This window comes from Monodelphis domestica, chromosome 3, assembly GCF_027887165.1.
Source record: "Monodelphis domestica isolate mMonDom1 chromosome 3, mMonDom1.pri, whole genome shotgun sequence".
Classification (NCBI taxonomy): domain Eukaryota; kingdom Metazoa; phylum Chordata; class Mammalia; order Didelphimorphia; family Didelphidae; genus Monodelphis; species Monodelphis domestica.
This window is the reverse complement of record NC_077229.1, coordinates 4,128,492-4,154,018: the sequence shown is the minus strand read 5'-3', so window position 1 is coordinate 4,154,018 and position 25,527 is coordinate 4,128,492. Positions and strand designations below refer to the sequence as shown.

General features: G+C 42.6%; 1 protein-coding gene across 1 annotated transcript; it reads right to left on the bottom strand.

The window, feature by feature from the left end:
- Positions 1 to 10,385: 10,385 nt before the first annotated feature.
- Positions 10,386 to 25,527, bottom strand: LOC130453490 (zinc finger protein 883-like). Its single transcript, XM_007490197.3, has 4 exons — positions 25,184 to 25,527; positions 19,419 to 19,545; positions 17,866 to 17,961; positions 10,386 to 14,784 (listed from the first exon to the last, which is right to left on the bottom strand). Exons 1-4 carry the CDS (start codon positions 25,364 to 25,366, stop codon positions 13,172 to 13,174), a joined length of 2,019 nt encoding a protein of 672 aa, XP_007490259.1. The 5' UTR covers positions 25,367 to 25,527; the 3' UTR covers positions 10,386 to 13,171.

Genomic DNA, 25,527 nt, shown 5'->3' with positions numbered 1-25,527 from the left:
AAGTACTGGTTAATCTAATTTAAAAAAGGAAAGAAGAAAGGCAAATTAACAGCATCAAGGATGAAAAGGGGGATCTCACCTCCAATGAAGAGGAAATTAAAGCAATCATTAAAAACTACTTTGCCCAACTATATGGCAATAAATATACCAACCTAGGTGATCTGGATGAATATATACAAAAATATAAATTGCCTAGACTAACAGAAGAAGAAATAGTTTTCTTAAATAATCCCATATCAGAAAAAGAAATCCAACAGGCCATCAAAGAACTTCCTAAGAAAAAATCCCCAGGGCCTGATGGATTCACAAGTGAATTCTATCAAACATTCAGAGAACAGTTAATCCCAATACTATACAAACTATTTGACATAATAAGCAAAGAGGGAGTTCTACCAAACTCCTTTTATGACACAAACATGGTACTGATTCCAAAACCAGGCAGGTCAAAAACAGAGAAAGAAAACTATAGACCAATCTCCCTAATGAATATAGATGCAAAAATCTTAAATAGGATACTAGCAAAAAGACTCCAGCAAGTGATCAGAAGGGTCATCCACCATGATCAAGTAGGATTTATACCAGGGATGCAGGGCTCGTTCAACATTAGGAAAACTATCCACATAATTGGCCACATCAACAAGCAAACCAACAAGAACCACATGATTATCTCAAGAGATGCAGAAAAAGCCTTTGATAAAATACAACACCCATTCCTACTAAAAACACTAGAAAGCATAGGAATAGAAGGGTCATTCCTAAAAATAATAAACGGTATATATCTAAAACCATCAGCTAATATCATCTGCAATGGGGATAAACTAAATCCATTCCCATTAAGATCAGGAGTGAAACAAGGATGCCCATTATCACCTCTATTATTTGACATTGTATTAGAAACACTAGCAGTAGCAATTAGAGAAGAAAAAGAAATTGAAGGCATCAAAATGGGCAAGGAGGAGACCAAATTATCGCTCTTTGCAGATGACATGATGGTCTACTTAAAGAATCCTAGAGATTCAACCAAAAAGCTAATCAAAATAATCAACAACTTTAGCAAAGTTGCAGGATACAAAATAAACCCACATAAGCCATCAGCATTTCTATATAATTCCAACACAGCTCAACAGCAAGAACTAGAAAGAGACATCCCATTCAAAATTACCTTAGACAAAATAAAATACTTTGGAATCTACCTCCCGAGACAAACACAGGATCTATATGAACACAACTACAAAACACTTTCCACACAACTAAAAATAGACTTGAACAATTGGAAGAACATTAACTGCTCATGGGTAGGAAGAGCCAATATAATAAAAATGACCATCCTACCCAAACTCATCTATCTATTTAGTGCCATACCCATGGAACTACCAAAAATTTTTTTTACTGATTTAGAAAAAACCATAACAAAGTTCATTTGGAAGAACAAAAGATCAAGGATATCCAGGGAAATAATGAAAAAAATACAAAGGAAGGGGGTCTTGCAGTCCCAGATCTCAGACTATATTACAAAGCAGCGGTCATCAAAACAATTTGGTACTGGCTAAGAGACAGAAAGGAGGATCAGTGGAATAGACTGGGGGCAAGCAACCTCAGCAATACAGTATATGACAAACCCAAAGATCCCAGCTTTTGGGACAAAAATCCACTATTTCATAAAAACTGCTGGGAAAATTGGAGGACAGTGTGGGAAAGATTAGGCTTAGATCAACACCTCACACCCTACACCAAGATAAATTCAAAATGGATGAATGACTTGAACATAAAGACGGAAACTATAAGAAAATTAGGCAAACACAGAATAGTATACATGTCAGACCTTTGGGAAGGGAAATACTTTAAAACCAAGCAAGAATTAGAAAGAGTTACAAAATGCAAAATAAATAATCTGGATTACATCAAATTAAAAAATTTTTGTACAAACAAAACCAATGTAACCAAAATCAGAAGGGTAGCAACAAATTGGGAAACAATCTTCATAAAAACCTCTGACAAAAGTTTAATTACTCAAATTTATAAAGAACTAAATCAATTGTACAAAAAATCAAGCCATTCTCCAATTGACAAATGGGCAAGGGACATGAACAGGCAGTTCACAGCCAAAGAAATCAAAAGTATTAATAAACACATGAAAAAGTGCTCTACATCTCTAGTAATCAGAGAGATGCAAATAAAAACAACTCTGAGGTATCACCTCACACCTAGCAGATTGGGTAACATGACAGCTAGGGAAAATAATGAATGCTGGAGGGAATGTGGCAAAGTGGGGACATTAATTCATTGCTGGTGGAGTTGTGAATTGATCCAACCATTCTGGAGGGCAATTTGGATCTATGCCCAAAGGGCGACAAAAGAATGTCTGCCCTTTGATTCAGCCATAGCACTACTGGGTCTGTACCCCAAAGAGATAATGGACAAAAAGACTTGTACAAAAATATTCATAGGTGCACTCTTTGTGGTGGCCAAAAATTGGAAAATGAAGGGATGCCCATCAATTGGGGAATGGCTGAGCAAATTGTGGTATATGTTGGTGATGGAATACGATTGTGCCAAAAGGAATAATAAAGTGGAGGAATGCCATGGAGACTGGAAAAACCTCCAGGAAGTGATGCAGAGCGAAAGGAGCAGAACCAGGAAAACATTGTACACAGAGACTGATACACTGTGGTACAATTGAAGGTGATGGACTTCTATTAGTATCAATGCAGTGTCCCTGAACAATCTGCGGGGATCTAAAAAATACTACCCACAAGCAGAGGATAAACTGTGGGAGTAAAAACACCGATGAAAAGCAATTGCTTGACTACAGGGTTGGAGGAGATAAGACTGAGGAGAGACTCTAAATGAACACTATAATGCAAATTCCAACAACAGGGAAATGGGTTCGAGTCAAGAACACATGTGATAACCAGTGGAATCATGCGTTGGCTATGGGAGAGGGAAAGGCGAAGGGGGGGGAGGGGAGGAAAAGAAAATGATCTTTCTTTCCAGTGAATAATGTATGAAAATGACCAAATAAAATAATGTTTAAAAATTTAAAAAAAAATGCCATACAGCAACTCATGTGAAATATGATAGTGGTTTTGTTTGTTATTGTACTTAATTGGACTATTGAGAATTTTGGGAATGCTGATATTATACTACTTTTCTTAAAAAAAAAAAAACTGTTACTTTGTGAAATTCACAGTGGATCATGGCCAGATATGAAGAGGAAATGGAACTCATTTTTGTTGAGAAAGCCTTGTGTTCTATATTTTCTTAGCTGACACAGTGTTTCAATGATTATAAACTATATTTTTAAATTTGTTAAAACTCTTTTATTATATTTTTCTTGCATGTGCATTATACTATTTCAGAATTTTTCTCTCCTTTTTATATTTGAAGCATATGTCACAAGTATTAAGATTTTTTTTAACTTTTTTGATTTTGCAGTAATATAAGTATTAAAATATCATTTACTTTAATGACAATACATACCCCAAAAGCTTGAGACTATAAAAATGATGGCTCTAATTGTTTAAAAAAATTATGAGACTTTGCTTAAATACTTCTGTCTGATTCCAGGACAAGATATACACAAAAGAGCCATTTCACAGGGCCAATAAAGCACAAAGCTAAACCTGATTAGTGCCACAAAAAGAATGCAGGATATATTAATATGGACTCAAGGTTGAGACATTTTACATATGTTAAGTCGTAGGCCTTCCTTGTATCCACACTCACTCCCTCTGAAAATACTTACAGACAAGTATCCCAAACTTGGCTCCTCTTGGCTTCTATAATCTAGTCCCTTTTCTGTCTTTCTAGTGTGGTAAACTTTCTGTAATCCTGGCTACTGACTGGGTAAATGCTTCATTGCTTAGATGATTTTATTTGGGCCCTGATTCAAAAAGGACCTGTTAGATTTATTTTTCCTTTAATTAGAATTTTTAACATCCAGTAATTTTCTTTTTTATTTGGATTTTTCTGAGGTCTTTTTAATTTCTCTTGCAAATTGATTCATGGACCTCATAACTCAGCCATGCATCCCTAAGTGTTCCTGTGTTTTTCAATCACCCTCAAGATGGGGAAATGTAAAAAATATTATTATTTAAATTGCCAAGTTTAAATTCCTTTTAAGAAGAATTTTAGGTAAAGAAAGATGATACCTCTCTGAATCCAGAAACTGAACCATTTGGAAAAGACATAAAGATGCCTCCAGACCATAAGCTGCACGAGAAGATTAAGAATGAACTTTGGGTGTGTTTGATTGAACATTTATTTGTATGTATACTTTCATGCCAAAGGGCCCCCTTTCATGCCCCCTAACTGACTTTTTGTCAATGTGTCTAGCAGTTATTTGTTTTGTTATTTTTTCCTCTTATCTTCAAATTATTGTAATCTTTAAGTTGATTATGTTTTCATGATCCTTGTGGGGAAATTTTTTCCCCCAAATGATGAAAGAGAAAATGTAAAAAAATGGAGATTTGAACCGCGGACTTCAATCCCCAGAACTCCTTGCTCTAGTTCCCAAGATGCCCTCTAATCTCACTGAGACCCCCACCTGGGCGAGATAAAAATTTCTATTTAAACCGGCTGTAAAGCCTACTGATGAGCCTTCCTGCTTCTGCTTCCAAAGACACACATCTCTCAAGATGTAGTGTAAATGAAATTGAATGAGCCTTTTGGCCCTCCTAGGCATGTGCTTTCTTATTTTGTATTTTATTTCTTAATCTTTAATAAACCTCATAAAAATGTAATACCTTAAGCAGAGAAACTAAAATTTTTAATCTTAACAGCAGCCAGTTCCTGTGTTGTCCTCACTGTAGTTCCATAGTATCGGAATGACTTCTTCTTACCAACTTGTAATATTTTTTATTTGATCTGGTTGTTCTTGAATTTGGCTATAACATTCCTGGGTGTTGTCAGTTGGGGATTAAGTACAGGAGGTGATCTGTGGATTCTTTCAATCTCTACTTTTCCCTCTTGCTGTAGAATGTCAGGGCAGTTTTTGTGAATAATTTTCTGTAGTATAACATCCAGGCTTTTTCTTTTGTCATGGTCTTCCACTAGACCAATGATTCTTAAGCTATCTCTTCTGAACCAACTTTCTAAATCTTCTGTTTTGTGAATGAAGTGTTTCATATTTTCCACTGAATTTCATCCCTGGCTTTTTGATCATTCTTTTCCTTCTGATCTTTCATCTCCTTTGCTTCATTTTCAAGCTGATTAACATTGGCTTTCAAGACACTATTTTCTCATTTTAGGTCAAGTGCCTCTGTTTTCAGATGACTTCTTGATTTTTATGTTCTTTACTCAATTGTCTTCAGCCTCTATTAATTGTGTTTTGAATTGTATTTTGAGTTCTTCCAAAGCCTGTGTCCAGTTTGCTGGAGTTTCTGTGTTTTTGCTTGGTGTTCATTGATCCTCCTGTTACATTTGCTCTTTTTTCATTGCCTGGATAGAAGCCGGATAGAAGATTGTAATTTCCCTTTTCTTTTTCTTTTGTTTGCTCATATTTGTGCCTTCTTTTCCACCTGTAGTCTTGCTCCTCTCATTATGTACTTTATCTGTGGGTTTGGGCTTTTCTGTCAACCTTCACCATTGGAGTTTAGCAAGGTCCTCAGAGCAATCTGTGGGGGAGGGGTGCTGGATCTTAAGCTTCCCTGCCCTCTGAAGGCTTGATAAGATTAATCCTAGCAGAGTTGAACTTCCAGAGCTGGATGAGCCCTGAGGCCAAAACCCTGGGAAGGGGGAGGGGGGGAATAGGGAGTGTTTCAGCTTCTATTGGGCTCTCTTCTTTGAGGTTCTCCTTCAGCCAGCTGCCTCCCCACCACCTGTGTTCAGAACCCTGAGCTTGGCACAGCTTTGCCCTCAAGGTACTCCCTCTAGACTAGCTCCCTTGCCCTTCCAGAGATTCCAGTCACTGCTGGAGGCTCAGTACTGTAGGTAGGGGACGGATCCTGTGACCTTTCTTCTTCCTTCCCCGTAAACTGGAGTATTCTCGAATTCAGGATTTTGGGGGGCATTCCTTTTGAGTTCAGCAGGAGGACTCCTTAGCTCTGTCTTGTGGTTAGGTTTGGTTTTCAGTCCTCTAGGAGCATCTTGTTTTTAACTGGTGAGGGCTTTCAGAGGTCTGAACTCTTTCTGCCTCTACATTGCCAACTTGACTCTACCTCCTCTAACTTACTCTTCATGGAACACTTTATATTTAAATCCTTTACCTGTTCAGACCTCATCTTGGTGTAGGATATGAGATAATATTAGTTTATAACTAGTTTCTGCCATACTGTTTTCCCTGCTGATTTTGTCAAATAGTGAGCTCTTATCCCACAAGCTGGAATCTTTGTGTATATGAGAAACATTAGATTGTGTAAAAATAAAAATTAAGTCTCAATAATAAAAATATTATATTTGAGGAGATTTATTAAAGATCATTAGAAATGAAGGAATACAAAATAAAAACCATATGCCCATGGCTGATCAGCCAGTTCAAAACTCCCAAGCTTATAATCACCATGCTTGTGATATCTAAACCAAAGAGAGGGCTGGGGAGGGCTGCCCACTCAATGTATTCCCTGTTTACAGGAAGTGTGTAATAACAACATGAAGTCCGTGGGCTCTTGGGAAATGGTTTTTTTTTTTTTAGGGTAATAGATTTTCAATTATACAATCTCCCCTGATGAAGATTTGTAGACTAGTCTCCCTAATTGATCATTCAAGATAATCAACTTTTAAATTACAGCAATTTGTGGATAAAAGGAAAAAGAACAAACTCAAGATTTCTATGAGCATTGACAAAAAGCGAGTTAGGGAGCAGTCCCATTCAGCATAAAAGTAAGAGTATACATACAAAAACAAATGCTTTCAACCCCACACTGTTCAAATCACCACATCCCAAATTTCACTCTGTACCTTCTGGTGCAGCATATGATCTGTGTAGGCATCTTCATGGTGCCTTCTCCAAACAGTTCACTTTCTGGATTCAGAGAGGTATCATGTTTCTTAATCTAAAATTACTCTTGAAATAATTTAAACTTTGCACTATAGAATAATACATTCTCCTCTGAAGAGGGTATTGTAAAACAGGGATCAAGTAGGGATGCATGGCTGAGTTAAGAGGTATCTGAATCAACTAGCAAGAAAAATCAAAACTATATATATATGTACTATCAACGTCTTATCTGTAAATATTTTAAGTAAAGGAAAAATAAACCTATAACCGGTCCTTGACTCAGGGCCCAATTAAAGTGATTTAAGCAATAATGCACTTACCCAAAGAGTAGCCAGGACTACAGAAAGTTTGCCACACTATGAAAGACAGAAAAAGGACTAGATAATAGAAGCAATTAGGAGCCAGGATGGAGCCAGAATAATTTATGTTATGTATTTGATATAGTGTGTGTCCTTGCACTCTTTATGCAGAATGTTATCAATTCACTTAGGATTGATTTGGTCTCAGACATTGTGCTTGACTGGCATTATGTAAGTAGCTTTGTGTTTCTTTGGAACTGTGCAATGGCTCTTTTGTTTCCTCCTGGAATCAGACACAATCGTTAATCACAGTCCCATAACATTTATCAATTGATGGCAGGTTTCCATAGTCTAAAGCTGTGGGGTATATATTAATATTATAGCAAATATATATTTATATTTTAACTTATATTACTGCAAAATCAAAAAAGTTAAAGAAAATCTCAGTATTGGTGACATGCTTCAAATACAAAAAGGAGAGAAAAAACTGAAATACTATAGAAAATGCAAATAAAAAAGATGATAAAAAAGTTTTAAAAATCAAAACTGTATAGTTTATAATCATTGACACACTGTGTCAGCTAAGAAAGATAGAATACAAAGATTTCTCACTAAAAAATGAGATGCCTTTCCTTTTCAAACTTGGTCACGATCCACTGTGAGTGCAAATGATTTTCACAGAGTAATAGTTTTTATAAAGAACACTAGTACAACAGGTAATGCACATGCAAGAAGTATCAAAATCCCCAAAGTTATAATAGCCCATTTAATGACAATAGCAAACAAACCCACTATCATTAGGATTCACCTGAGGCTGCTATATGACATTGAAAACTAATGAATACTTGTCACAAGTTTTTCAGATGTAGCAATCTTTCAACCATGACTGAGATTTTTTTTTAAAAGATCAATTACTGCAATAGTTACAGAAATGTGGCAGAGGGTCTAGAAAATACCAAACCTCTGTACTGTTGATGTTGGGTCTAAAAATATGACCAAGAATCTAGATCATTCTGGTGAAAGTGTAAAGTAAGCTGAAGAGTTACAAATGGGAGATGCTCACTCTTGGGAGCCATGCAAATGTACCACACCCTAGAACAACTTCCCAGCTCCTCTGCTATGAGAATATTATGTCCCATCCATTCACATTTTTACAAATGCAGGAGGTGGGGATAGAATTGCACTTCACTTCGGCTATTTAAATGGACCCTTTACCTCTTGTTACAAATAACTCTGAGGTAGGCAAAATGATCAGTCAGTTGTAGAAAAAATCTAAAATTTATGTTTGAAGACTCCTTAAAATCTATTTAAGATATTTAGCTCATTAAATTTTCCAAAGGTTGTTATACAATTATGACCAGTTTTGATGAAGTCCATCCATCATCAATGTGACAATTAAAAAAGTCAAAATGGAAGAAAAAGCAGTTTTTATGGGCTTATTTGATAATATTTGTTCTGCATAGTTATAGGGGGGAGGTAATAGAATATATCTAGACACCAAAACACAGAAGATTAAAATGATTCAGTGTAACAGAATAGTATTGATCAGAATATATGAACTTAAAACAACAAAATTAAATCTTAAACCAATCAGCAAAATACAATAAAATACAGGTTTTCATAAAATAATGGAGTCTGAAAAGGCTTAAATATTTCACCTCCAGACACTAAAATTCCTTTCTCTATCCATTCAAATTCCTTTGGCCAGAGCTCTGGGATCTCCCATTGCAAGGGAGAATATGCTTTTGAAGAATCCCAAACTGGATGAATCTTTTTTTTCCTTCACTTTTCAGATCTTTTTTTTTTATTTTATAGTATTTTATTTGATTATTTCCATGCATTATTCATTAAAGACAAAGATCATTTTCTTTTTCTTTCCCCCCGACTCCCCCGTAGCCAACGCGTGATTCCACTGGGTATCACATGTGTTCTTGATTCGAACCCATTGCCACATGGTTAATATTTGCATTAGAGTGTTCGTTTAGAGTCTCTCCTCTGTCATGTCTCCTCAACCTCTGTAGTCAGGCAGTTGCTTTTCCTCGGTGTTTCTACTCCCACAGTTTGTCCTCTGCTTATGGACAGTATTTTTTCTCCTAGATCCCTGGAGATTGTTCAGGGACATTACACCGCCACTAATGGAGAAGTCGTTTACGTTCGATTATACCACAGTGTCAAACTGGATGAATCTTAAGAGACTGGGCAGGCCCGAAATGCAAAGGGTTGTAGGGAGAAGAATTTCTCCCCTGAATCTCAGACAAGATAATTGAAAGGATCAGTGCACCAATGAATGGTAGAAAAAATATCCTAAAACTGGAAGCTGCTTGACAAAGGCAAGGTACTGCTCTGTCATAGAATGTGCCACGCTTATAATTTTACTTGTTGTTTGGAAGAGCAAACTTCCTTCCCTTCCCCCATGATGTAAAATGTAGTGGCTTAAGAATATCCCCCAGAAGCAAGCAGTATCAGGAACAGAAGCAGGCTTCTGGGATTTAGCAGCAGGAGCAGCATCAGAGGCAGCATTGAAGAATTTGGCTTATCTCTTCTACACTAAAAATTCCCTATTAAGTCCCTCAAACTAAAGCAGCCAGGCCAGTAGAGAGGGTGACCAGAAAAAGGAGGGAAAGAATACAAACAATACAGCAGGAGCAAGGCAGCAGCTCCAATAATTTGGAGTTCTCTTGGAATTTGCAAAGGGGGTTCTGTGGGGATGAAAAACCTTTGCAGGAGAAACATGGCTTAAAAAAAATTATCTATATCTTAAAAAGATTGAGAATTCCTTCTAGTGATTGCCATCAATGTAAAAATTTAAATTAAAATCTCAATAATAAAAGTATTATTTTACATTTATTAAAGATCATTAGAAATAAAGGGATACAAAATGAAAATCACATGCCCATTACTGATCGGCCAGTTCAAAACCCCCAAGCTTACAACATCCAAGCCATAAAGGGGGCTGAGGAGGACTGCCCACTCAATTTATTCCCCATCTACAGGAAGTATGTAATGAGAGGAAGTCAGTGGGCAGAAAATGTAGTTCTTAATTTCTAGGATAACAGATTTTTAATTATACAGTTGCTGAAGTCATTTAACCCTAGTCTGTTTTGTTGATCCACCCTTCTATTTCTTAGCCAGGACCAGATCTTTTGATGTTTACTGTTTGATAGTATAGTTTAAGTTCTGGTACTGCTATGGCATCATCCTTCACATTTTTTTCACTAATTCCATGGATGTTTTTGATCTCTTGGTCTTTCAGGTAAATTTTCTTATCATTATTTTTAGTTATACAAAATAATTTTTTGGTAGTTCAATTGATGTGGCATAAAATAAACTGAGGTAGATTCATCATTTTTATTATATTAATATTTTCCCCAAATGTTTAGATCTAACTTTGTGTGAAGTGTTTTGTAATTGTGTTCATACAATCCGTCTGTTGTGACAAGTCAACTCCCAGGTGTTCTGTATTGTCTGGAGTGATTTTGAATGAAATTTCTTTTATCAAAATCTTGTTGCTAGGCTTCTCGGGAATATATGGAAATGCTGATGATTCATATGGGGTTATTTCGTATCCTGCAACTTTGCTAAAATTATTAATTCTTTCAATGAGAGTTTTAGTTTATTTTCTAATATTAGAGATTAGTTGTTTTAGTTGATTCTCTAGGATTCTCAAAGTATACCATCATATCATCCTCAAAGATTGATCATTTACTATTGTCCATGTCTACTTTAACTTCCTCAATTTCTTTCTCTACTTTTATTGTTAAAGCTAATTTCTATTGATAAGTGAGAATGTGCAGCATTGCTTCATTCTTTATTAGGAAGGCTTCTAACTTGTCCCCATTGCAGATGATACTCACCAAAGGTTTTAAATAGATACATGTTAACAGAAATAAAGGGCCATTTATTTCTCTACTTGCTTGTTTTTTAAACACTCACCTTCTAAGAATCAGTATTGTGTATTGACTCTGGAAGAAGAGTGGTAAAGGATAGGCAATAAGGGTTAAGTGACTTGCCCTAGGTCCAAAGTGTCTGAGATCAGATTTAAACTCGACCTCCCATTTCTGGGCCTGGTTGTCAATCCACTGAGCCTCTCTCTACCCCCATTGATAGTGGTTTTATTAGGAATGGGGGTTGTGATTTGACAAAGGCTTTTCCTGCATCTACTGAAGTAATCATGTGATTTAGTTTTGTAAAAATTTAAACTGAGGTTTTATGCTATGTATGAGAATCCTAAGGTAACATTGTGGCCACTGATTTAAAAATATTACAGCTTAAGTCAAAATGACCTTTAGCAGCCTTATTTACAAAGAGGCAGAAAGAGTGAAAGGTAGAAAGCTAGGATGGAAGAAAACATAGATAAGGACACAGAAAATACTGCCTAGCTAAATACCTTAAGTCTAATCCTAATGCCTCTAGACCACAAATGTGAATCCCAAAATCAAATTGTAACCAAAATCCAAAGTCCTAATTAGGAAGCTGAAATCTGAAAAAAAAAAAAAACCTAAAAAAACAGGCGATACTGAATAATCCACAGCACATAAGGCTGTGAGGACCACCCAGAATCTCACCAGAACTCATGTGGAAGGGATTGTCACACCAAAGCTCCAATGAGCAGAGGTCTCACTGAAGAACCAAGGAAGGAAGGAATCACTGGACTCACCACATGCCAACACAGGATTCAGAGAATGAGTCTCCTCTGGTCCAGCTCACCAATACAGAGCCTGACTGAATCCTTGAGCTGGACTTCTAAAGCAGTTTTCTGGAAATCATTTCCTGTTCTTCCCCCTCTTTACAGGAACCAATCACAATTTCAATTAGTCTAGCACTACCGAAAAGGGTCAATGACCTTTGGACATGTGAGCTTACTCTAGGGAGTGACTTCAGAACTCTTGGTGTCAAGTAGGGGTACTTTAATTTCTTGATTTGTTTAGCTAAATATAGACAAGGGCACAGTCAATCCTATCTTCACAGTTTTATTATTGACACGATCAATTATGCTGATAATTTTCCTAATATGAAACCAGTCTAGCATTCTCATTATGAATCCCACCTGGTCATAGTGAATAATCTTTGTCACTGATTGCTGAAGTTTCTTTGCTAATATTTATTACTTAAGGTTTCAATGATGGCCATTAAGGAAACTCGTCTATAATTTTCTTTCTGAATTTGGTCTTCCTACCTTAGATATCAATATCATATTAATGTCATAAAAAGGATTCTGCAGGACTCCTATGCTTTCATTAATAAAGAGTTTATATAGTATTGAGACTAGTTGTTCTTTAAATGTTTGATAGTGAATCCACCTGGACCAAGAGAATTTTTCTTAGGGAGTTCATTGATGGCCTATTCAATTGCTTTTGTCTGAGACAGGTTAATTTAAGCATTCTATTTCCTCTTTAATTTGGGAAGTTTACATTTTTAAAAATATTCATCCATTTAACTTGGATTTTCAGATATATTGTCATCTGTTCGGCAAATATTTCCTAAAGATTGCTTTAATTTTCTTTTCATTGGAGATATAGTTACCCTTTTCATTTCTGATACAGGTAACTAGATATTCCCTTCTTTTTGAATAATGAAATTAACCAATATTCTATTTTTTATTGCCCCTCACAAAACCAAACCCTTGTCTTATTTATTAGTTCAATAGTTCTCTTATTTTAACTGTGTTAATTTTTCTTTTACTTTTTAGGATTTCAAATTTAGTCTTGGACATTGCAAATTTGTTCTTTGTCCAGTCTTTTTAAGCTGCATGTCCAATTCACTGATTCCCCTTTTCTCTTTCACATTGGTATGAAGAGTAGAAAATTTTCTCTAAATGCTGCTTTGACAGGAAATTTGAGATGCTGTCTCCACATTATCAATTTATTTAAATCATTGTTTCTAAAATTTTCCCTTTGTCCCACATTTTAAGAATTAAATTGGTTTACTTGCATTCTTAAGGCTTCTCTGCAGTATGTCTTCTCTGATGTACAGAAAGAGTGGAGCTATGACCAAATGTCTTTCCACACTGCTTGCATTCATAAGGTTTCTCTCCAGTGTGAATTCTCTGATGTACAGCAAGAGCAGAGCCCTGACTGAATGCTTTTCCACACTGCTTGCATTCATAAGGTTTCTCACCAGTGTGGATTCTCTGATGTGCAGCAAGAGAGGAGCTCTGACTGAATGTCTTTCCACACTGTTTGCAATCATAAGGTTTCTCCCCAGTGTGGATTCTCTGATGTACAGCAAGAGAGGAGCTCTCACTGAATGTCATTTCACAATATTTGCATTCATAAGGTTTCTCACCAGTGTGAGTTCTCTGATGTACAGCGAGATTAGAGTTATTTGTGAATGTCTTTCCACACTGCTTGCATTTGTAAGGTTTCTCCCCAGTGTGGATCCTCTGATGTACAGAAAGAGTGGAGCTTTGACTGAATGTCTTTCCACACTGTTTGCAATCATAAGGTTTCTCCCCAGTGTGAATTCTCTGGTGTGCTGCAAAATGGGATCTCTGACTAAATGTCTTTCCGCACTGCTTGCAATCATAAGGCTTCTCCCCAGTGTGGATTCTCTGATGTGCAGCAAGAGAGGAGCTGTGGCTGAATGTCTTTCCACACTGCTTGCATTCATAAGGTTTCTCTCCAGTGTGGGTTTTCTGATGTTCAGCAAGACTCGATTTCCTATTGAATGTCTTTTCACATTGCTTGCATTCATGAGGTTTCTCCCCAGTGTGAATTCTCAGATGTACAGCAAGCTGGTCTCTACGGATGAATGCCTTTCCACACTGTTTGCAATCATAAGGTTTCTCACCAGTGTGAATTCTGTGATGTACAGCAAGCTGGGAATTACTTGTGAATGTCTTTCCACATTGTCTGCATTCATAAGGTTTCTCCCCTGTGTGGATTCGCTGATGTTTGGCAAAAACATTCCTATATCTAAATGTCTTTCCACACTGATTGCATTTATAAGGCATCTGCCCAGTATGGATTCTCTGATGTGCAGCAAAAGCGGAGCTATATCTGAATACTTTCCCACACACTTTACATTCATAAGGCTTCTCACCAGTGTGGATTCTCTGATGTTCAGCATGGCCTGAGCGATAACTGAATGTCTTTCCACACTGCTTGCATTCATAAGGTCTCTCTCCAGTGTGAATTCTCTGATGTACAGCAACACTGGACTGCTGACTGAATGTCTTTCCACACTGCTTGCATTTATAAGGTTTCTCACTACTGTGGACTCTCTGATTTACAGCAAGACTGGAACTTTCCCTGTATGTCTTTCTACCTGGTTTACATTCATAAAGTCTATCTTTAGTGTGGATTCTCTGACGTCTACCAAGTCTGGTCCTGTGTATAAAAGTCTTTGGACACTCATTAATTTCACTAGATTTTTCCTCAGTATGCATTCTTTGATGTTCAATATGGGATGAATTTTGAGGTATATCACAGAATTCTCTGAAAGCGAACTCATTGCTACCATCACTCATGAATCTATGTAGGTCTATTTCTTCCATAGAAGAGTTCATTTCGGTTGGATTCTCCTTCATTTCAGGTCTGATCTCACCTTCTAAAAGAAACAGTGAAACATACATATAGTGACATGTATACACACATCTGTGTCCTTGACTTTCCTCAACTGTCACAACATGAAACCCTTTATATCCTATGTTCTCAGGTAAGAAGTCATCCAATTTAAATGGGCACAATTCAGTCTTTGAAAATGCCATTAAATAAAAAATAAAGAACAATTTAAATAACAATGCGCCTCCCATGTGATCTCATTGGCTCTTCATAACAAATCTGGGACTTGGGACAGGCTAGTTTTATTACATTCCTAACTCAGACCATGACCACAGAAAGGCTGGATGAATGACTTGACCCAAAATCCTGGCAGCTGAGACGAAATCTGGTGACTGGGCATGCTCTGTCCATAGTACTAGACTATTCACTCTTTTTTTAAAAAACCCTTTCCTTCTGTGTAGGAAGTGTCTTGAGACCAGATTTGAACCCAGGACCTCTCATCTTTGGGCCTGGTCTCAATCCACTGAGCCACCCAGCTGCCACCTGGACTGTCCATTGTCTATACATTCAATCCTCCCTTCATAGGTATGACACCACTGGGTGCATGTAGACTAAATATTTCTATTATTTCATCATCTAGCTTCTCTGTAAGCATTATGCAATTCCCTTTGTGATTTATTTGATCTTGCTTTGTTCCAGTATCTGAGATCAGAGGAAGTAATTCAGCACTTTTTTGCATTTATCTGAGGCATAAAGGATTTTATTCTGTTCCCTATTCCTTGAGAGCAACATGACTTTTCTTTAAATGCCTTTTCATTAAACTAAAATCCTACTAAATACAATTTAAACAAAAAGTTGGCATTTACCAGGTTTAAATTTCTGTCTAATAATACTGTAAATTGAGTCCATGATTCTTTTATAAAAAAAAGGGCAAGAAAGCTTGTACAATTCTCTTCCTTTTTCCCACCTCATAAAGATACTGGCTTTTTCATGATATTCTTCTTTAAAATACCAATAACACATGGCAGTGCATTCTCATTGTACCTCAGAAACTTGCTAGGACTTTTAAGCCTGGGCAAATTATAGGAGCTGTATTGGTCTCAGGCTCCTCAACTATAACATAGATATAATAACATCAAGTGACTCCTAGGGTTCCTATAAGAATGTAATGAGATAATATTTATAATGTGTATGACACATTCTAGGGGCCAAATGCAAATGATGTTTATTTTTATCATTAGAATTTGGATTATTTCCCTCCTTTGATTGCTTTTCTCCTCTGTTATTCTATTCACTCCTCTAGCTCCTGATTTCCCTGTTGAATTAAATAAATTTCCATTCCCTGGGTCATCTCAGAGATTCCGGATCTGTTGCTTCTTTCTAAACCATCTCCATGTTTGGTTCAAGAATTTGAGCTCCAGGACAGCCCAGACTGCTGTTTTCCTTTGTTTTCTCAAGGTTTAGCATGGTTCCTAGAACATATTTATTATTTAATACATGTTTACTGGTTGGACTCAGGGCTTATATCAGGTCCACCCTCTATCAGGATCCTTGAAATTTGGTCTCTCCTAGAAGGCAAATGCATGCTCTGGCCTCAGCCATGTTTCTGTCACTCTTTTGCCACTATTTCTCAGTAGTGAACAATAATTCCATTGGAACAAGAGCAGACCCAATCCTGAAGATCCTAGACACTTCTCTAGGATCTCATCTCCCTAAAGTGAGGAGCTGGGGTCACCTGATTGTGCAAGAACAGGACAAAGCCTGAGCCCCAGAAACCAGGAGGGGGCTTATGATTTAGGGAAAGTTTAACTCTGGATCTCTTCCAAGTAAGGCAGTAATATTCACTCCTGCTCATGGACTGCAGATCAATGGAGAGAAGGAAAATCAAGAAATCAGCTGCCTGGCTCCACTCTGCATTGAGGTTCCTTGACCTCAGCTGGGTGCTCACCATGGCAAGGCAATCCGATGATGTCTCTCTAATGGATTCCCTTTGCCACCCAAAACAGCAACCTTTCCAAATATTTCCCGGGTCTCTAGCTCTCTGTCATGGCTTCCTCCCTCTGCCTTCACCTTCTGAGTTGAGAACATGGTCTCATATTTCATTGAACAAAAGCTGGACCTCTCTGTAGAGTTCTCTTATTCACCAAGTCTCACCTACCTCTGCTGCCTACTTTTCTTACTTGGTCTAAGTATCAGAGAAAAGGTCATTCTTCTCCTAGCTAAAGAAAATCTATTTCCAGAGGCAAAGAAGCCCATCCCATTCCTCATCTATTCCCATCTATTCCTGCAGGGTGCCCACTGTTCTTTCATTTTCAGCCTTTCTCCCGTTAAGGAGCTAATGACACTAGTTCTGGAAATCAATAAACCATTCCTCCCCAATACTCCAAACACTCTCACTTAATCTGTCCCTCACATTGGGATACTGTCCAAAGTCTGTCCTCAGGTTCAGGCCTAAACTACTAGAGATGGCCATTTACAGTGCATTGTGACTCTGCCTTTCCCTTGTTTTCTCTATTATACTTGCCCCCAGAATCCTCAGTCTGGTTCTCCTAAAGACTTAGGTTACCTGCCCCAATTAGATCTTTCTAGTGCTCCTTCTCTTCAGAGCCTTCCCTGTTGTGATTAGCTGCCCTGGAGCTGGGATCTAGATGGCTTCTACAGAACCATCAGTATGTTGTTATCTGTTCCAGCAGAGGGTGAGCTCCATGAGGGGATGTACTGTACTGTAGCCCTTTATGTCTCTTATAACTTAGGCCAGGACCTGGCACAGTGCAAGCACTCATTTGTGTTTCTAGATACTAAAGAGCTCAGAGGGGATATGCTCAACCCTTCTGGCATTTGCAGGAGACTTCCAGGCCTTTCAGTCTCAAACACTGACTACTTAGAGGGTCACAGACTGATCCCCTGAAGGGAGCTGATAAGAAATGGAAAACAACAATCTCATCTTACAGATAGGGAAACTGAAGCTCTGGGGTGCAGTGACGTACCCAGGAAGGCCCTGCTAAAACCTCTGAAAAAGAATTCCAAGTCAGGTCTTCTTGCCCCCCAAATCTAGGCCTGGCTTCACCGGAGCACACAGAACCTCTGGTCACCCTGGGTGTCCCACACATCTTTTCGCTTTCCTCACCTGGGCAGCAGCTCCTCAGGCCTTCCTGCTCCAGTATCCACGGGGCTTCCCTCTGCTCTAAAGAAGAGATCACGTCTTCTGGGGGACCTGGAAGCCCTGGGCATGAGGAATCAGTCAGAGAGGAGGACGGAGAGAAGTTCAGCAGTTATCTTTAGGGGAAGATTGGGGAGTCCAGTGACTCCAATTGGAGACTGTTCATGGGGTTCCCACAAGAGTTTGCCCTCACTCCTCATTGTCTGTAATGCAGGCGCCCAGGGTAGAATGTGCCTCTTACCCTGCTGGAAGACCTCAAATGAATAACAACCCCCCTGCCCCATCTTGTTCTGGTACATTCTGGAAGAAACTCCTGAACTCCTGACCCTTGGATCCACATTGGGTACAATGGTCAGTGTTTGGGGGCAATCTGAAGCCCCAGACACAGGAACCTAGAGGGATCGGCTTTTGTTCCATCATCCTGCCTGCTCCTCCCTCCCAGGCACTTCTCTGAGCCTTGGGGACTCTTTCCTCAGGAAGTCTCTGCCTCCTCTCCTAGGGAACTCAAGAATACTCATTGGGCCCAATGCTGTCTCTCAGGTAGTCCATTCATTTTGACAATAACAGAGGGCAGGCAGGGCCTACAGGAGGCTTGCAGGGCCTCCTGGGGGAGAGTCTTCATAGTATATCGGGTGGGGAAAGAAGGGGGGGAGAAGTTTGGGGAACCAATCTGGAAACGGAATGTTAGCTTCTGGGGCATTTTCTTCAGAGACTCAGTTCATAGTTTTCTATTATCTGGAAATGAGAGGCAGCTAGAAGGGGAAGTGGGGGCAGAGGCCTGGGATTAGAGACAAGAAGGCCTCAGGGTACATTTCACCACAAATACCTACTATATGGGTGCCTCAGAACAAGCCATTCAATCAAATCTTTTTCCTCATCTGTAAAATGGGGATAATTGTGTCACTAACTTAGGAAGATGAAAGTGAGAAAGAAGTACCATAATATTACAGAGAAAACCCTTGGCAGAGCCCTGGGCCAAGAGCATGTTGTTATAAACGCTTTGTCCCACCTCTCCCTTCCTCCCTAGCTCTGCTGGAGGCCTAGGGCAATAGGAAGGAAGACTAAGGTCAACCCTGTCCTGCTGGGGAAATCTAGGATCTGTGAGCTACAACTTCATGCTGGATAAAGAGAAAAAGATCCCCAATAGTAGATCCACCCTAGAGGGAAAGAAAGTGGGAGGAAAACCCTCCCGAACAGTTTCCCCACATAGATTTGGGAGACATAATTTCTGGCCAGAGAAAGGCAAGACAGAATTAGCTCTGAGATTACTTACATGTCTGAGATTCTCTAAGAATTTGATCTTGGACTTCAGAAGCACCAAAGGAAGCCCCCAAAGTCCCATTACACAATGCAAAGTCCTTTTACAGGAGAACCAGGCAGTGGGAAGGCCCTGGCTCTGGGACTCTCCATACCAGCCCTCATCCCTTCCTCCTGACTGAAAACTGTTCCCAACCCTGTCTGCTGCTGAGGATAATATTCTCTTGGATGTCAGACTCAGGCAGAAGGAAGAGGCTCCTTACCCACAGAGAGCAGGTTCTGGGCATTCTCCAGCATCACCTCCTTGTACAGCTCCTTCTGGGGAGGGGACAAGAGGCACCACTCCTCCCCAGTGAAGTCCACAGCCACTTCCTTGAATGTTACAGCCTCCTAGAGGAGCAGAAGTCAGAGCACAGAGGGCTGAAATCTACATCACAATGAAGAGCCCACCTCTGGTCGGTTACAGGAGGAAACTGACCCACAGAGTAGGGAGGGGCCCAAAGGTCCCGCCCTTTGTCAGTGTCAGAGTCAGCACTAGAAACTGAGTCTGTGAATTTTAAAAGTCTCCATCTTGGTATAGCACCAAAAATTGTGCACACCCACACTACCCGGGCATGTGCTAGTCAATGACAAATCAGAAATAACCAACTGCCCACCTGGGCTGTCCTAAGCCAATCTAGAGCCAACCATTGGCACTTGTGAGACACAGGAAGTGAGGTAGGGAACAGCCTCTGAAATTCGCTCACTTCCTGTGGAGAGAGCGAGAAGGGATTTGGTGTTAGAAGCTTGGACAGGGAGGACAGCCGCAGACAGCTTTCCTTCAGATCGGTCACGTGAGTTAAGGACTGATTCTTTTCACCTTGGCCCTTTGGGCCTAAAACTCCCTCTGCCTTGGTCAGAGGTTGAGTAGCCCCTTTCCCTTTTCTCCTCTCTCCTTTCCCTACTCCCATTGTGATTAAACCTCCATAAACTCCACTCTGACTTGAGTGTTTCATTTTAGGAATTTCAAAAGTAAATTCCTTAAGGGCCATTGTTCAATATTACATCAATCTTAAAAGGTGAAATTTTCACCATTACAGTTGGCGTAACCACTTTGGGAAAAAGAACTATATCAATCTTCTGATCTTCCTTTCTGATCTCCTTACTAACCACCTGGGAGAGGTCCCACCCCGGCTACCCCCTCCGGCTCTTGGCCCTGCTTTAGTGCTTCAAAGGTTTCTAGAACCTCAATAAATTTCCTGAATTTTCTTGCCCTTTCACCCCACTTATTATTCACTCCGTCAGTCCTTTTACCAAATACCTTGGCTTTAAGACACAGCTGCCAGAACAGGTAAGTATAAAACACCTTTTCTCTCTTCCCTTTTCTCCTTAAGTTAAATTGGGGTCAACAGGATTTTTTTTTTCCTTCTCCCCTTTGTCTCTCATTTCCGTCTCCTTTTACTTTAAGGAGGTGGCTCAGTAGATTGAGAGGCAGGCCAGGCTTACTTAATCAACGCAGACAATTGGTTAGGAATTGTTGTTCAGCAGTAAAAGACTACTTTGAAACCATTGTTTCAAAGCACCCTTTTACAACCTTTTCCCTACTTCACTTCCTGTCTATGATTTCTACTTCCTGTCACTGTGAGCTGCTTAATCCTTACACATCCAGGTCCCTGTGAAGACTGGATTTGGCTCTCCCCTGATTGCAACAATGAAGGTACTTAGCTCTTCCTTGATCATGAAGATTAAATCGTAATTCCCCGCCTATTTTTAGATTTTCATCCCCAAAGTGTAAAGGTTGAGCCACAAAAAGGTGTGAACACCCATTTCATACACTGAGTGGGAGATCTGTGACTCACTTGTGAAAGAGTGGGCAGTCCTGGAGTGGAGTGTCAGCAGTGATTGGGAGTCATAAAATTTAGGGGAAGTGATGCAAGAGAAAAAGATCTTTAAAAGTGGAAACAGACACACACTTGGAGTGGAACCTATGAGAAGCAATTCTACTGGAGTTGAGGCTGATAAAAGAATCTGCTGACTGAACTGACACATGAGTGTCAGTTGGTCAGAGGTGAGTGTGAAGACTAACTTTAGTAATTCATTTTGGGGATTTAGTAATTAAATTCCTGGCGATCAATTAAATATATTCAGACCAACCACAAATTTAACATCCCCCTTTAAAATAAAAAAGGAATAAAGGATTCCTTTTTACATCTCCACACTCAGGGTTATATCCTCCACCCCCCACTTTCTGGCCCCTGAATGGAGCTCCAGTCTAAGCTCTTCCCAACAGGCCTCTCTTAGCCCAGGGAATATCTGATTTCTCTGCCCTTATGAGCAGCAGGAGCTGGCCTGGAGCCCCCTCCTGGGGCAGTCCCTCCCCTCTTTCCTCCAGTGTGGATTGTATTTCATAAAATCCAAGATTTAAAATTTGTTCGAGATAGATCTTCAGAGAAGAAGCTTGCTAACTGACTGAATCCAGAGAATGAACTGTTTGCAGAAAGATATCTAAACCCTTTCACTACAGGAAGATCCCGAATGAACCTTGGGGTGCAGTTGATTGAACTTTTTTTCGAATGTACACTCATGCCAAAGGGGACTGCCCCCTAATGGGCTTTTGTCAATGCGCCCAGCAAAACATTGGTTTGCTGTCTTTCTCTCCTCTCTATTTCTCCTAATCTACAACTATTGTAGTTTTCCTCTTAGTGGGTAAGTTTTGTATACACTTGCAGTTAGAATTTTTTGGGGTGCAGGACACTTGCATTTACTGATCAATTGGGGAGACTAGTCCCCCAATCATCATCAGGGGGGATTGTGAATTTTAAAATCTCCATCTTGCTCGGTCTAGCACCCAGGATTGTGCACACCCACACTACACGAGCATGTGATAGTCAATGACAAATCAGAATTAACTAACTGCCCACCTGGGCTGTCCTAAGCCAAGGTTGAGCCACCATTGGCACTTGTGAGGCACAGGAAGTGAGGTAGGGAACAGCCTCTGGAATTCGCTCACTTCCTGGGGACAGAGCTAGACGCCAGTTCATGCTAGGAGCTTGAGCAGAGAGGAGGCCCGCAGACAGCTTTCCTTCTTCAGATCGGTCAGGTGAGTCAAGGACTGATTCTCCATCCTACCTTGGCCTTCGGGCCTAAACTCCCTCTGGCTCGGCCAGAAGGTTGAGTTAACCCTTTTCCCTTTCCTCCTCTCCCCTTCACTCCCTCTCCCTTTTCTTACTCCCTTTGTGATTAAACCACCATAAACTCCATTCTGACTTGAGTGTTTCATTAACAAATTTCATAAGCAAATTCCTTGGCGACCATAAATTAATATTATAACAATCTTTAAAGGTGAATTTTCACAACATCTGGGCCAATTGCTCTTGGTGGGACCTGAGTAGAAACCTGCCCTGTTCTCCCTCCCAGCTCAGGATCTGGCTCAGCCCATCCCTCCTGGGGCCAGGCCTGGGCCTCTGCACCCTGAGCTGGGAGGGAGAAGGGACCCAGAGGGCAGAGGTTTTCCCTTCTCTTCCCAGGCTGAGGCTGCCCCACAGGGACCTACACAGGGTGAGGGGCCGCAGGAGTCACCCAGGGCCAGGCCTGCCCTCAGGGGAGAGCCTGCTACCAGCAGAGGAAGGGAGGCATCCTGGGAAGAGAAGAGGGTCTGAAGGGGCAGCTGAACCCCTCCCTCTGTTCCTCCTCTTCTGCCCCCTCCCTTCTCCTCTCCAGACCTCCAAGAGGCAGCAGGGCTTTGGGATCCCCCACAGGAGGGGAGCAGGGAAGCCTGGGGAAGGGGAGCCAAGGGAGGGGCTGGGAAGGCACCCAGTTCAACAGAGCTCCTGGCAGGGAGGCAGGGACCCTGGGGAGACTCAAGTGTTCCTGGGGGCAGCTGAGCCTGGAGAACCAGGATGAAGGCTTGCTGGGGTCTCCTGGGGGGCACCTGGGACCCTCTGACACAGCTGAGGCTGGGAATTCCTGAAGGAACTGGAACCGGGGAGCCCAAGGCCTGGAACCCAATCAGGACCAGCCCAAGGGCCAAAAAAGGGGGCCAGGAAAGGGCTTTGGCTCAGGGAGGGTCCCAGGCAGGAAGGCAGAGCTCAGGGATCCTCAGAGGGCTGGGTCTGAGGGCAGCCCAGAGGAAGCTCTAAGCAGGAGCTGGGGGCCAAGACACCTGGGTTAGGAATCTCTGGGCCCCTGGAACAGCCCCTCTCTCCCTCTAGACCCCTCCCCAGGGTTGGGATTCCTCCTGGGCCATCCCCCACCAGGCTGCACAGGAGAGAGCCCCCTTCTTCCCATCCAGGCCCTCTTTCCCTCCCCCACCATCCCCCCAGAGTGCCTAGATACAGCCTGAGGGAGGTGGGAGCAGCAGAGAGCTCCTGGGGGAGAGCAGGGCCCCATGGGGGGTACTGAGAGAATGGGAGGCCCACAAGGAGGGGCCTCCTGGGGATTCTGGGGGAGTTTGAACCATCTCAGGAGAATCAGGGAGGTGAAGGAGGAAAAACTGGAGGGGAAGGGGGAGAGCAAATAGGGGGAGAAGAACCAGGAACAGAGCCTGGATGTGACCACGAGGCCAGGGTGGGTCGAACCTGACAAGAAACTGGCCCAAAGCCAAAGCCAGCTCTGGGGAGGGGGAGGGGCTGCAGGAGGACCCCCGGAGCTCTCCCATCCCAGAAGTCCTTAAGGAGCTGCTGGAGGCCCCTTGGGCTGGGGGAGGGTCACGGGGGTCCCTCCCAGTGCACCAGGGCGAGATCCTCCAGCCAGGAAGCCCTTCCAGGGGGCCAGGCCAGGCTTGGGGTTCAGAGACAAAAGGGGGAGCCGCCAAGAGGCCATTTCCACTGCAGGCCCAGCACTGGGGGCTCCCTTTGCCAGAGGGCAGTCCTCCCGGTGGGGAAGGCCCTCCTCCTCCTCCCTCCTGCAGGGCCTCCTGGGCTCTCTTCCCCTTCCTGGCAGCCTCCATTCAGCCCCTCACGTGACTTTCCTCTGGCCCACCCTCCCCCCCATCAGAGCCCCCAGGATGCTCTCTGGCAGTCCCAGCCCTGATGGCCCCATCCCCCTCCTCCCTGCCACCCCCTCTGGCCCGGGACACAGCAGCCTGCCGGGGGTCCATGAGCAGCACCTCCAGCTCCCGGCCAGGAGCCCTTCTCTGGCTGTCCCTCCCCTGCTCCAACCACTGCCCTCCCCGGCTTCCCTACAGTCCAAAGGACAATCTGGCCTCCTCCAGGAAGCCCTCCTGAACTCCTCTTCACTCTCCGCCCTCTCTCTGCCCATTATTGCCTGCTTAGCCTGAACGGAGCCTGCTTGTGGTGACTGAAGCTGAGGCTGCCCGAGGGGCGGGGGAGCAGGAGCTCGGGGGTCCCGGGCCGAGGCTGGGAGGCAGGACTCCTGGGTCCTGACTGGGGGAGGTAAAACTGCATCCAGCACTGCTCCCCACCCCCTCCTCCAGGCCCTCCGTTTTAGCAGGGAAGAAGATCCCGAAGAGGAGGCCGAAGGCCACAGCCGACCCGTCACACACCGGAGCAGCCCCGGGATACACCGTAGCCCGCAGGAAAGTCGCCCCCGGCGCTGCCCGTCCTGCTCCCCACGTGCTCTCGGCCCAGTCAGCCCCGCCCAGCTGCAGTGCCAGGACGCGGGGGCTCCAGGCTGCCCAGGCCGGCGGTGTCGGCCCCAGAGGGACTCGCACAAGGGAGGATTCGAACGCAACCCTGCTCTGCGCCGCCCGCCCTCCCGCTGGCTCCTCCCCACCGTCCCCCGGCACCGCTTCATCATTACCCAGGTTTCAGGCGCGGGTAGGCGCAAGTTCTACGGCCGGGCACGGAGCCGAGGCGGAGAAGCTTTGCAAGCGAAGGAGGGGGAGGGAAATGGGCACGACCTCAACTCCCGGCTTCCCGGAGGCCTCTGCGCCTCCCGTGCCCGGCTTGATGGTCCCGCCCTGCCCCCTGGGACTGACCACCCCTCCGAGCCTCCTGTCCAGCCCCCGATCCTCCCCTTCATTCCTCTGCACCCACTGCCGGCCTGCCCCGCCCCTGGGGGACCGAAGCCCTGCGCTCCCTCCGCTCACTTTTGGGCGCTCCGGTCTCCTGGCTATCGGGAAGACGGAAAAGGCTGCCGGGGCCTCCGGCGTCCCCACTTCCCAGCTCTTCTCCCTCCTAACACAGCTCGGGGCGCTGCGCTTTCCTCGGGGTCTCTGCATTCCCGCTTTGTGCGAGGCAGGAGGGGGGCGCGAGGGCACCGCGCGGGGCATTCTGGGTAGCAGATCGATCTGCCGGTGGGCTCTCGTGCTCCGATGGGTCCTTTCTCGGGCGCCGCTTGCCAAAGCCAGTCAGGAAGACGCCCAACTGCGAACTCTGCTGTGTCCCGGAGGTGCTTTTACGGCACCGGAAGCTCCAGAGCAGACCGGAAGGA